This window comes from Zychaea mexicana, assembly GCF_025766255.1.
Source record: "Zychaea mexicana strain RSA 1403 chromosome Unknown BDB00scaffold_9, whole genome shotgun sequence".
In the NCBI taxonomy this organism is placed as follows: domain Eukaryota; kingdom Fungi; phylum Mucoromycota; class Mucoromycetes; order Mucorales; family Lichtheimiaceae; genus Zychaea; species Zychaea mexicana.
In genome coordinates, this window is record NW_026516672.1 from 21319 (window position 1) to 35245 (window position 13927).

The 13927-nt window shown below is 41.8% G+C and overlaps 3 protein-coding genes across 3 annotated transcripts; 2 read left to right on the plus strand and 1 right to left on the minus strand.

Annotated features, from left to right (window-relative positions):
* Positions 1-1776: 1776 nt before the first annotated feature.
* On the minus strand, positions 1777-3985 carry BDB00DRAFT_756754 (major facilitator superfamily domain-containing protein; the record flags this gene model as incomplete). The annotated part of the gene is made up of 7 exons (XM_053118930.1): positions 1777-2007; positions 2103-2408; positions 2577-2874; positions 2993-3201; positions 3325-3441; positions 3583-3705; positions 3806-3985. 7 exons carry the CDS (start codon positions 3983-3985, stop codon positions 1777-1779), a joined length of 1464 nt encoding a protein of 487 aa, XP_052983604.1.
* A 5172-nt stretch (positions 3986-9157) lies between these two features.
* Positions 9158-11242, plus strand: BDB00DRAFT_936205 (cytochrome P450). The gene is made up of 2 exons (XM_053129221.1): positions 9158-9690; positions 9805-11242. Exons 1-2 carry the CDS (start codon positions 9303-9305, stop codon positions 10968-10970), a joined length of 1554 nt encoding a protein of 517 aa, XP_052983605.1. The 5' UTR covers positions 9158-9302; the 3' UTR covers positions 10971-11242.
* A 1667-nt stretch (positions 11243-12909) lies between these two features.
* BDB00DRAFT_756730 (uncharacterized protein) lies at positions 12910-13817 on the plus strand (the record flags this gene model as incomplete). Its single annotated transcript, XM_053118926.1, has 3 exons — positions 12910-13504; positions 13588-13678; positions 13754-13817. The coding sequence occupies 3 exons, from the start codon at positions 12910-12912 to the stop codon at positions 13815-13817; spliced, it is 750 nt and encodes a 249-aa protein (XP_052983606.1).
* Between the last annotated feature and the right edge of the window lie 110 nt (positions 13818-13927).

Genomic DNA, 13927 nt, shown 5'->3' on the forward strand with positions numbered 1-13927 from the left:
ATGGATGATTACTAACCATCCATTGTACTCTGCAGTACGCAGTTACACACTGTGAATTGTCGAATAGTATTTTTTCTGATGATTTATACGCATTTTGCCTTTTTCATATGCTCCGTAGTATATATAAACTGGTATGTCATTGACCAAGCGTATGTTATTTTGGCTTTCAAATGTGTAAGATTGTATATGGAATGTTTTTGTAGTGCTACATTTCACTTGTTTTGACAACAAGCACATCCAACAATAAGTAAAAGAAGAATTCATCTGCTGTTATACTTATCATAGCTGTTTAAATTGCTCGGTTGTAGCATCAAGCCGATAGGAAGTTCTCTAGGCCATGATGTAGCAAACAGACATGAAAGGTTGAATTCAAAGTAATGTCGAGCTGTGACTAGTTAACCAAAAATAAGAATAATGAGTCATTGGCAAAAAGTACTCCATTCCGGTTGTTAGCGTGGTCCATATTGTCTTACCATATTTATTTTGTAGATTTTGATGAAAGAGAAAACAATAGTTTTTATACATACATTATCAAAATAATACCACCCTCCTTCCGTATTATGATCTTGTGTCATCAAGGAACCCCTCACCTCACAACAACAGAAATCGTGTCATCGTCGAGCACCTACTCAAAAAGACTCCTGCTTTTCATGGACACACCCTCCTTGCCTTACTCATCTGTCATCCCACGTGATACTTAAGCCGGTAAGATTTATAGCTACAAGCGTGAGCTTGTTACAACCTCCCATGTCTCTCCCAGCAAATACAATTGGTCTGATTTTCTCAGAAGTACGCTGCTCATAAGCTCTAATTGAGCTTCCTTTGTTTCGTGACAGACATACAGTAGGGATGACGAGCCCTATTGGTCAAAGGAATACGAGCAATAGTAACCCAATATGTCAAGTGTTAAAAGAGTACCACATAAAAAGAACTCCGTTCCTGCCAAATGACAGTATTGCATGTAGTACAAAAAGCGCGCAATATTTTGATGATCAAGATCAAACGTCCGATCTAAGACACAATAAAAATTATGTCCTTTGTATCATATACCGTAAGCGTGTCATACGCTTTCTCTCTCTGTTTCGCGCTAACTAGAAATGACAGCACAACAATATGAAAGAATATTATAAGGTTAGAAGTAAAAAATTTCAAGAATAAACAATAGCGTTTTGGAAGGGGGACACAGAGGAGGTGGACGGAAAGAGGGCTAAGGAATATTCTACTTGCTATTTTAGTGTGTTTGAGAACCAAAAACCGAAAATATGTTCAGTGTGCAGCAGCAGCAACGTAAGAGGATGATGCGCCCTTTCTTTACACGCCACCTCAACATGAGTCTTGTAGTGCGTTCTACCACAACAGGCTCTCGAGGAAGCTACCGAAATCGTGAGGAAAAACAAATATGCAAGTCTCTTTGTAGCTCAAATATCTGGTTATAGTATTCAAAAAAGATGCTGCGCGTTCCTGTCTGTCGTGCAGTTGACCAACGCTTGCTCTTAATGCTAATAATTACATTTATGTAAGCATTAGTCAAGGTGTGTCTGTGTGGATTACAAGAGAATTAGAAATTTTATTTTAAGCTTTGTGCAAAAGTCATCATATAGTAATACATGGAATATATATGGTATGTAGTATGTTTCTAGGTAGTAAGTTAATATAAGGTGGAATTACAAGCGGTAGCTAAAACAGAAGCAAAGAGCAAAGATTAGTTTTTTTGTGTGCATCAAATATCATCAAACAATCGCTGCTGCTGTTTACTACTACTACTACTACTACTACTTACAAGAACTTAGAATCTTCACGATCAGTCAAATCATCAGTACCAGGTGGTGGGGCGTCGTTCTTCTCCAGAGCTGCAGCGCGTTCACGGTTGATTTTTGCCATGCTATAACGGGCAATCAACAGCAAGAAGATGGAAACAAGGTTTGCACACATGCAACCGATCATTCCTCCGAGGTATAAGGGAGCTTGCCAGGAGACCATGATAAGAGGACCAATGAAGTTGCCGATCTACGTAATACATGACATTTAACACTAATCTCCCATTTGACAGAGCGTGTTGCGTGTAGGAATATATATCGCAATGTTCATAGAGACTCCCATACCGTATAACCGGCGATGATACCACTAGAATAAAAGATCTTCTTGGTATAGCCCGAAACGTTGTTGGCGACGCAAACAAGCATCAAGGTATAGGCGGCACAGTAGGCCCATGACAAGTAAAGGCCCACGAGCTTGACTTGCGGCTTAGGAATGGCAACCAACAGGACTAAGCCGATAATGGCGACACCAAGGAAAAAGCAGGCAACGTAGATTGTCTGGCCATAGCGTCTGTTGTACCATACAGCAGCAGCGATGAAGATACAGTCAGCGACACCGGAAGGAATACTGAGCAGAATGGCATTTAAGCTCTACAATAATAAGAACAATGTGCAGTGGCATGCCAATAAATTTTTTCGTGGGTTACCGCGGCAATGGATTGATAAATTTAGTAAAAAAACATCTTCTTTTGTAACATGCCAATATATGCAGCAGCAGTAGCAAAATCAAGCGGAGAGTCGCATAAGAAAGGGACTTACCGAAAAGCCAAAACCCTTTGTGATGATGGAGCTGAACGTGTTCATTGCACCATTCTGGAAATTCACGAGCAGCGAGGCAAAGACCAAGCAGTAGAACCGAGGTTCGCGGACTGCTTCCCACATATGGTGCACCTTGATTTGCTTGGTACGTACGACCGCATTATCCTGCAGACGATAGTCCACGATGCGCTCCTGCTCAGAATCAAGTCGGAGAAAACGGGAACGCGGGTTATCAATCAAACAGAAGAAGCAGATGAGACCGAAAGCGATGGTGACTGCACCAAGAATAATCATAATCCTTTTCGAAAAAACCGTATTCTTTGTTATTAGCACGTGTACATATACAATAGTTGACGTTTCTCCAGAGAAGAAAAGCAGAAGCACATCTGATGGTGGAAAGGAATACTAGTTCTTACCATTGCCAAGAAGCCTTGTTACCAACGTCTGTCATGTTGCCAATACCATAACCGATCAAACCGCCAACGGCCATGGCAACACCGTTGCAGATGTACACAATGCCGAGACGACCAGCTTGCTCGTGGCGGCGGTACAAGGTACTGATTAGCATAATACAGCACGGGTAAATTCCTGCCTCGAAAAAGCCGAGGAGGAAGCGCAAAGCAGCCTAAGACAAATTTGTCCCGAAACAATCAGCCTCTTCTTTCTCATATATGGACTAGTTGGAAAACAAGTCTAATCTTCTAAGGGTTTTTTTTTAAAATATGAAAGATGGAGTTATGCAGCTTACCATCTGTGAAAAGTTTTTGCCTTCGGAAGTAACAGTTAAAACAAGTCCCCAGAGGATGATCAGCGAGGAAATGTATTTCGTCAATGGTACACGTTGAATAAGAACGGCATTTGGAACCTGAAATATCAAGCGTGTGTTTGTGTGTTTTGCAAGTTTAGGTTAGTTTCGTACGCCAATACACTTCTTTTTCAGAGATCGTATCGCTCTACTATGCCTCTTTATCTTGATATGATAGTAATTTCAATCTCGACACTCTACCTGGTAAAGTAAATAGCCCAAGTAGAAAATCGAACCGAGCCAGCTGTACTGCGAGTCGCTGACGTTGGTATCTTCTTTGATACCGAGCACACTAGCGTAGTTCAGTGCAGACTTGTCAAAGAACTATATATGTTTTTTTGCTCTTATGTCAGTAAACATTCAATTTGTTTCTCTTTGAATTGTGATCATACAATTACATGTGTTGGCCGCTACTAATAATTACCTGCAAAAAGTTGAGGATGGCAATGCATGGCATGACATAGATATAATCTAACTTTCGAACCAAACGTCTTTCAGCACTGCTGTAGGAGACGTTGTCTTCTTCTTCGTTGTGCTTGACACTTGCAACATCAAGCACGTCCTCCTTTGTATCAGGGGCATACTCGGTTTTCGAGTCGGTCATTATAAGGTAATATAGAAATTACAGGAGGTAGAGGGAGATTAAAGAAGGGTCTATCGAAACTTTGCTTTTGGTAGAGCTCTTGCTAGATATATATTATGCGTTATATATAGTAGAGAGAAGAGAAGAAGGGAGGAAAGATGTTGGAAGTGCAAAGAAAAGTAAACCAGGGGCGTTAGCAAGGAAATCTCAGTACTTAGTAAAGGTTACACACGAAATGTGATGGGCTGCCTTTCAAAAATTCGGATGTATATTTTTTTTCTTGCTTTGGTGTAATGTGTACACTGTGAGAAAACTTTTACAAAACCCTGTATATGGCGAAATAAAGAAGAAAGGCAGAAAGTAGAAAATAATAATGATGATACTCGTAAGTTAGTATCCAAACAATACATTATCTTTTCATATGTGTTATATAAACAGAATGATGTTTTTTTCAATTCTGTCATATAGAAGAAGAAAAAAAACTTTAAAAAAACGACTAGGCCGAAATATGGTTAGTGTAGTCCGCTGTTTTTGACTTCTGATGAACGATGTTGCTATTGCAAGACATGCACGCATGCGGAGGCGCGGAGAGAGGAAACGTGAAATAAGGGTGATGGTATCACACAGTGAGGATAAATGAGCAGATGTTTACAATATACGCACCACAACGATTCCCGGGTTCCCGAATGGCAACGGTCTGGTCCCTGTATCCCTTCTCCTTCGGCAACATTCGCGAGAAAGTTGTTTGTCGGTAGACCCATTTAGTATACGCCTCGAGGTTCTACAAGCGAGCGGACGTTATAGCGAGCCAATGGCAATAAACTTTCGATGTGCATGTGTGTCTACGTTTGTGTGATCTAGTAGTGCGTTATGTACTACACGACAAGTATTGGGTGATTTTTTCTTTTTGCGAAAGAAAGTTCGATGCTGTTACCAGGAGTGTGGAAAGAAGGATGCCTATAAAGATGATAACGTCAATCGTAACATCGAATCGCAAACAACACCGGATCAACCCAAAATGGAAAAATTCAAGAACTGCTTCTTTATCGTTGCCTTGCAAAGACAAAATTCACACGGTGAGTAACAGGTAGTACATCTATTACTGCAAAGGGAAGTCTTTTTGCTCCCTTCTTATTTTCCTTTTGCATGGGTAAGGAAAGATGCTGCTGTTGTATGTATAATACTTTACATCCCTGAATGAGACGGATCACAAAAAACAACGTTGAGACACAACTCTCTGAGTCCCAATACCTAGCGCCGCCGCTTCTTGGACATGCATGTGTGATTTGCGGAGCAAACTGCAGTGATGGCCGGTGCTCAAACTCATGAACTGTAATTCAACAGAAGAGTAAGTCCATACGACTATAAGAGGAGCATACCGCTTGATGCGCACGCCCTAAGCACTGTCTTTAATTGATGGTACATAAAATGTCAATACTTTTCTTACGTCCGACTTTGGTACGTTGTCATACAATATTAGAAGAGCTATATCGTATAAACATGTCCCGCTTCTTACAAGCTTTCTTGTTGTGACATAAATACATACAACAATCGACCTACAGTTGTAGTGTGAAGCGCTTCTTCTCGTCCCAATCATTCTTCTATAATGCCAATAAGCACAACAACATGCTGCTCAGGAAGAAGTGATAGTAGGATAACATTATTGAAATAATAGTAGCATTATGAGTTATCTTCTGTGAATAATAGGAGACGCCAATTGCGCTTGGTGCTGATAACGCGATCAATTCAAGGGTTCTTACTTTCGCTGATAAGTCTATGATCCTGTCGAGCCATTTCATCTGGTGGTCGTGCAAAGGCCAACATTACATGATGCCTTGACCAGTTCAACGACAAAACGGAGATTGATGTATATCATTTTTTGCAGAAGTCGATGTCGAAATTATATAGTTGCAAAATTATTACGCGCACAATACCCATCGATTATATTTTGCTTTACTGGTAGTCGCTCTTCATCACACCCGTGTTTATCGCACGTATAGCATAAGAATCAAAAGAAAGGGAAAGATACTGTATCAAAGTCGTGAACATATTAGGTTCTAAGAGAAGAAATAACAGTAATTCCTCATTTTGCTACGATGCTCCAGATAACTTAGCCTAAAAGTTTACTTGGTCGCACCGAGTGAAAAGTCATGCATACTATTTTGAAGTAATTTGAGAAGTAACTTGAGCTGTTAGCTAAAAATAGCTTGTATACACGCTGGAACAACTGTTGTCTGGTTTTGTAATATGCATTCATTATGAATCTATCAGCGCTAACTGTGTTTCGACTTCAAAGGCGGATTATAAGCGTGACTCCTGCTACAGTAAGCAATTCCATGATGATATCTCTTCACTAATTACTCCAAACTGTTGCATTTGTGCTGGCAACTATGGTGAGGACCAAATAGTGAGGAAGTTATAGAAGAACTGTGCTTATATATTACGAGGTGACCAGAAGCGCGACTCAGAATGTGTGGTCACACATTTAAATTGCAGTTGCTGTCCTGAGTGCCAACCTTACTTGTTGTTTCGCATCTTGCCTCAAACTTCTAAACCCTACTATGGCTATTTCGACGTCATTACAACTTCCAACCCTGGTGGAGTTAAGTGATTCTCACTCAATACTCACTCTAACTGCATAAACTCGGCATTACAGATATTAGACGTTTGTTTGACAGGGGAAACTAGCCTAAAAATTGCAAGAGTACGCTGACGCAGTAATCATGTTTACACTTGCACTTATCGTACTGCAAATCGATCTAATGCCAGACATTGCACTCCATCGTGCTGCTGCTTACGAAAAGCAGGAACGATACGATCTTTCCGTATCAGACGCCAAAATCGCATATAATTACAGCTGTTTTTTCCGCTACGACGCCTACACTGTGAGTGGCGACGCAATACTTTTGAGAAAAAAATAAAAGGAGACAGCAGCAACAACATAATGAGGAGGGATGTCTGATCCTCAAGAACATGCAGTACTTACCAGAAAATACAAGCTAATTATTGCGGTCATCAAGAAACGCGATCGGTGGATGACACTGCTATTACCGTACGCAGTGATAACGCGAATCCTGTCGTTCGCATCTATAAAAGACCATATACAACTGGCATCCAGCTGTTGCTTTTAGCATCAAACATACTGAATTAATTACAACTGTTGTGGTCAACGATACATCTTAGCAAGAAATGTCCGCTGAGTGCTTAAAAAACCAGTCGATCGCTAAGGACTATCCACCGAACTGATCCAAATCCGTTGCCGTCAATACTACAAGTAGCACAAGTATGGTTGCATAATGCCTCATTAGTTGCGCTGAAAGATATGGGAGAGAGGATATTAGATCATTTGGGATTGTTGTATAAGTAAAAAGGCGTTACAGATGAATGTCTTGTGGGATGTTCTTTGTAACTCTTTCATACCTTCCTTTCTCCCTCTGTAAGTGTCTATCTATGCGCGAAGATCAACATACTCTCAATACAACGGCATGAAATAGAACCTGAAGAAGTGGCATTCCATCCCAGGACCAAGAGCATTCTTGAATCGATTAACCTATAGTAGTTGAGCCGCAATTTAGCGTTGCAAACAAAAAGAAGAGAGAGCATATGAGTATTGCATATGTCGAGGCTTTAAAAAAGAGTTTGACCTATGTGTGCGTTAGGTCGCGTATCCTGACTTGTGCCTGAAACCGTTCCTGTCGGCTGCGTGATTGGTCCAAGTTTGCTAAACCGGCAGCAGCAAGCAGAACATGTTCGATGGTTAAATCGATCCACAAGTCTTGCTAATGTATGTCTTTGTTTTTCTTTTTGTGGAAGTAGGGGTGGAATGACACCTCAGTGTAACCTATCGTAGAATACTCATGCAAAATTTCATTTATTGATTAAACAACAGGCAGGAGTCAAATTGATCGTATGGTCCGAGGAAACGGGATCCGCGAGCAGTCCAGAGGAAGAAGCTGATTTACTTGAAAAGACGAGAAATCATGCCCTGGAAAAACAAATGTATCTTGCTCTTACTTATGACAAGGACGACGAAACCAACATTTTAGAGAACAAGTTGGTTCTAGTAACGCCAAAGAGCGAAATTGCCATTAATTACAATAAGACCCATCCCGTACCATTTGTTGTATGTGTACATAATATTATTGGGTTTACTACTATCGGTACAAATAGCTTTACTATTGACTCTAAATTACCACTGCACAATAGGAGCCACAACCGCCGGGAAACGAAGAAATTCAATACGTGGATACGCCAGAGCTCGGACGTGTCGGTGCTGCTACTGTATCTGCTTTGATTACAACTTTCCGTGGTATATCCGTCAAGCGAGTAGACATAATGTTGATGTACTGCTGAAGGCATCATGGACATGAGATTTATATATTACATACTCTTCCAAAAAAACACGTAAAGCGGTAAAAGCATAGTTGAGAGCAACGCCACTAGATATAAACTTTAGGCCCTATAGGAACGTATCACGCAAAGAGCAACAGCTTACGAGCAGTAGAAAACGGAATCACTGTGCTCCGCTGTGGATCGCAAAGCTTGTCCGGTTTTATTGAACCTACATTGAACGGCATATCGCTATATGATGTCTTCCTGTTCTTCTTCTTCTTCCTCAACAACTCGCATCCGAAGCTGAAATGTATTTAAACATTACATGTAATAGTGTAACATCAGAAGATGATCCTTCCAGCGAGTTCTATATCTCACATGGCGGACCCTCAATCTTTAAACCGATCATTCGTTAAGCCGATCACTTTCTCGAAGAACAGAGGCGATCGGTTTAACGAGCGGGTACTGTATCAATCATTGGTCACCCAGATGTCATACATATGCGTTAGTACATGATTATGCTCGATACTATAAATAAGTGCTGTTGTTGTACTGAAATAGCATGACCTTCGTGCGAGACTGTGGACGCCTCATTCTGACAAGCATATGTTGTTTGATACTTGATGTGTTATATTATCAAATTTCAGCCGACAAGAGCAGAGATGTGCAATATAGCTTAAAGCGACAAACTTGGCAGTAATGAAGATTCCAAGATGCTGGGATTGGAAGTACACTTAATTTAAGTCCGTCAATAAAATGATAAGGGCTTTCCAGCCCCAATTTTGGCAGTTTGGTCTATATTTGTATAAATACGACCTGAAAAAGCATATTTTTTTGTGTTCCTGGGACAACAACACAAATGCCGCACATCAAGTATACTCACACACCATCATACGATAAACGATTCTTTCTCTTTCTTTCTCTCTCACACTTGGATATTCTATTTTTTTTGGCTCTCCAATTTGTATATTAATCTACTTTTAGGTATATATAATACAACTTAACCATGTCATTAAGCTGGGACACCATAACATCGGCCATAGTCACACTAGTTACGGTGTCTGTTGGTTTTTTCATCACCCAAATCGCACACGCCTATCTATGGGACGGCAAGAACGAGAACGGTACATCCAAATCACCATGGGCACCGAGTCCTTCGAATTTGCCGTTCTACTGGAACGGATACAAAGCTTTCCGTCTGCATAGCTATCTCGCCCTGACGGATTGGTCAAAACAATTACAAACTAGCATATATACTGTTAAATTGATCCAAAAGCGTGTGATTGTGTTGAGCCATGCTGACGTGGTGCGCAAGGCCTTGGTGGAGTTGGAACAGTCCAATTCGTCTCGTTCTATTACAACAGATGCGATCGAAACAGTGATGGGTGATCAAGGTATTATCACATCTCTCTTTCGCTTTCTTTCTTCTTTTTTTTTTTTGGGGAGAACGACCGTGTAAAGTGAGAGAGAGAAAGAGAGCTGTACTCATGGATATTAATGACTAAAAGGAAAAACGGTGTTTACGGCTCAATTTTCGGCGTATTGGGGACGCCTTCGCCGAGCTATCAACAGAGTCATGCGTCATGTGGTTGTGGAAGACAAGGGCTTGAGCACATTAGTGCAAGAAGAAGGCAAGGTCGATCCGGAATTGTTACGGGAAAGAATCAACCGAATGGCCATGGAGGCAGTAATTGAGATGGTCATGGGCAAGCAATCCGAGATGCCAGCAGAATGGGTGGACGCATTGATGCAAGTATGCAAGGAAACTGAGCAACTCCAGTCAAGCCGATTTTATTATCGCTACGGTGCATTGGTCCCGATCATTCGTACGCTGGGAGTCGTGTTGGGTGGCCATCAACCCGTCGTTCAGCTCCGAAATAGCGCTCTGGACATTCTGCTCCGAATGCAACAAGGCAATGTTCCTGAAAGCTTAAAGCATGTCGAACCTTCAAAAAATGATCCTACACCAGAGCCCATTGCACCCGATGAGATTTTGACGAACTCGCTGCACCTTATCATGCACGGATACCGGTTCCTTGCCTCCTCTCTGTTCACGCTCCTGCAGCGTCTGGCCAGTCAATCTTATGATATCCAGGCACATGTTGCTGCATCGCCAGCATTTGCGACAAGCTTTGTCGCCGAAACGATGCGCTATACACCGCCTATGCGATTGTACACACATACGGCACGATCCGATCATGATTTAGTATGGAATGGCAAGAGTTATCGTGTGGATGAAGGCACGCCCTTGGTGGTGAATCTCGATATGATCCATTTCGACCCGCAATACTATTCCAATCCCTACAAGTTTGATCCTGAACGGTTTTTGGTAACCACTTCTGAGACAACAACAACAACAAAAGGTGTGTTATCGCTGCCGTCCATTTTGGATGACCGTGGTGATAATGACGAGGAAGGCGCAAAAAAGAATAAGAAACAAGAAAAGTCGTCTGTTCGGGACCATCTGGCGTTTGGTGTCGGAAGGAGAGCCTGTCTTGGAAGCCGTGCAAGTCAACGGGTGATGGTGGCAATGCTGTCGCAAATCGTCAAGAAATACAAATTGAGGGGTGGCGATCCTGATTCTGTGGTCGATCATGCTAGCGGAATTTGGTCTTGGACAGGCCGGACCGACACGAAAGGGGCGACGATCGAGTTTATCCGCAGAGGAGTGTAGCATTTGCATATACAATAGCAGTACATAGTAGTGTATTGGTAGTAGCTATTCGGTTTATATTATACGCACAGTATTAATGGCTCACTCCTAATGAAATCACCCGGTAATGGAAAGCAACTTTTTTTTTCGTTCAACATGTAATTTATAGTAAGAGTAAGAATATAGAAAAGGGGAGATGCTGCATTCTGATGGCAAGGGTGGCTGTTGTTTTCTCCGTCCATATATTCAATTGTATAATTAGTCAGTATTGATACCCCTCTCACATATACACCTCCTTTTGTCAAAGAAATTATACGAAGGAAAGATAAACTTTTGATCTCAGAGTTCTGAAAGATTTTGATACAGTAATAAGTGGGTAGAACAAAAGAAGAGAAGAGAAGAGATGTTATATATAGTCTTGTTTAAACGAAATGTCTCGGAGCGCGGACCTCGTCGAGCGAGACTGTGGAAAGTTTTTTTTTGTCCTACAATGCCGTGCATAATCAGGTTGAACACAGAAAAAAAATGTTTCCATTTGATGATGCTGCACCAGCACACCACGACATAAACATTAGAGTCTATTCAATGTTAGGCCTGTTGTTTGTTGTTAATGTTATTGTTGTTGCCATGGCCACCTTCACCTCGTTACTATGTAGTATGATTGATTACTGATAATGCTGTTGCTATGCAACGAAAACTGCGATCGATCGTTGTGAAAATATACACTACCAAAAGCAAGGGCGGACTTGGAGGCGAGCGGGAGACAAGGCTCTCCGAAATTATGTGTCGTGTCAATAGGAGAAAAAATAGGAACGCAGGAGAATTAGACATGAACGATAATAGAAGAGTGAGAGGGTGGGTATCAATACGACAGAGACACACAGTGGAGTAGCAACCCGCAGAAGAAAAAGCTGACGATGCATATTAACAAACTCTAGCGGCAGCTATTAGTGATATTATGGCGAAATGAGAGAAGTTCGCTTCCAGAGATAGAATCCAGTGTTCATATAATTTAGTTATTACACAGCAGGTATGTAACCGCTGTCCATTAACAAGGCAAGTAGGTAACCTGGCCCTAATTTATTCGAGTTGCAGGGCCACTAATCTTTGGAGAGTGTTTGTACGACCCAGAGTAAAAAAAAATTACATGTCGACCCTGCTATTAGTTTTCAAACTTCTCTTGTCCATCTTTTCCCTCTTTACTCTTCTTCTAATCCGTCCTTTTTTTTCTCGTAAAAGAAAAAACCCACTCTCTTTTCCCTTCTCCCTCTCATTTCTACTCGCCTTCTACTATCCTTTAACAAAACCACAAAGAGCCTTTTAATCCTTCTTCCCTCTTCACTCTCGCTACACTTCACCTCTACCCCATCACACACATACCGCAACTGAAAGCTCTTCCCCACACACACTCCCTCAACTGAATAACCCAACTCGCTCTTTTCCTCTTAGTCCCTCCAAACCTTCTCTAAAAACAACAACAACCAACGACAACTCTCTTCTCTTCCTCTCAACAACGACTACAACCCAACGATTTCGATAAAATGGAAACAGACTTCGGTTTTGACGAATACATCATGCCCACCACGTACGCCGACATGCCTAAACTCGAGTCGTACGATGCTCAACTGTATCCTTCTGGTAAGTTTTGAAATAGAAACAACCTCTGCTGTCAAGAGTGTTTTCTTTCTCTCTTTTTTTTCCCCTTTCTCAGGGGGAAATACTTTTTTTGGGGGTAGAGGAATGTCGAGACAGTCTGTATGAAGAAAGGGAAGAACGGGAAAGAGGCAAAAAAAATGTAGTTAAGGGATGGGGGCGGGGGAGATGGAAAGGTTGGGTGCCCGTTTAAACCGTACAACTATAATGTGACGTCACTTCTTTGGGCTTAACCAAACTATTATAACAATATTAATTAGAAGGCATGGGCTACATGTGTGATCCCAACGTAATGACGCATACCAGTATGCCTGTCGCGATTCCGCAACATCAGCATCAGCATCAGCATCATCACCATCATGCGCCAGTGTTAACGTTGGATCATCAACAACAGCCGTTACTGCCCTCGAGTCCCGAGAACGAGTCTGTTCACTCTCGACAGCTTTCGCCTCCAGCGACGACACCTCCGCTCCTGTCGTGTTCTCCGACGTCAACTTCAGGTCATACAGTAACACCAGTTGCAGCAGCATCAACAACATCAACAGCAGGAACAACAGCCCACCACGTTATTTCTGAAAAGATTGCTCAAGTCAACAAGTTGCCCGAGTCATTTTTGCCAGAGTTCCATCAGTACTCCAAGGAGACGTACGAGAATGGCTCGTCCAACAGCAAAAAGCGACGACGCAACCACAAGGAGGATGGGGATAACATTGACAATAGTGCCAGCTCTGATCAGGAGGACGATATGGACAGCGTCTCGGCCGCAGAAATGCGTCGCCAGATTCATATCCAGTCAGAGCAAAAACGACGAGCCCAGATCAAGGATGGGTTCGACGAATTGCGCCAGCATTTACCTGGATGTGTCAACAAAAAGATGAGCAAAGCAGCCTTGCTCCATCGAAGTATGTATTCTATGAATAGAGTGCGATAACAGTTCATGATCCATACGATGTCGAGAGGCTGACCTTTATATATTTTTATGTAGCTGTTCAACACTTGCAACATCTCAAGAGTACGCAAGGTGCCCTTCTTGCAGAACTTGAAAGACTAGCAAATGAAAACGAGCAATTGCGCAAGTAAGTTTTGTTTGTAGTAGTGAGAATTTATGCAAAGAAGAAAGAACAAGATCTGATTGTGATAATTTGCTGCAGATTCCAAGAATCCGTGCTTCACAAACAAGCACTTGACAGAATGTACCAAATGGCTCCCATGTAAATGTTTTTGACTCTCATGCCCACCTATCACTATTTCTACTACTACTACTATTTATATAAACCACAAACTGAGTACCCCACCTCCTTGAGTTCATATCAAAGCACACTAAA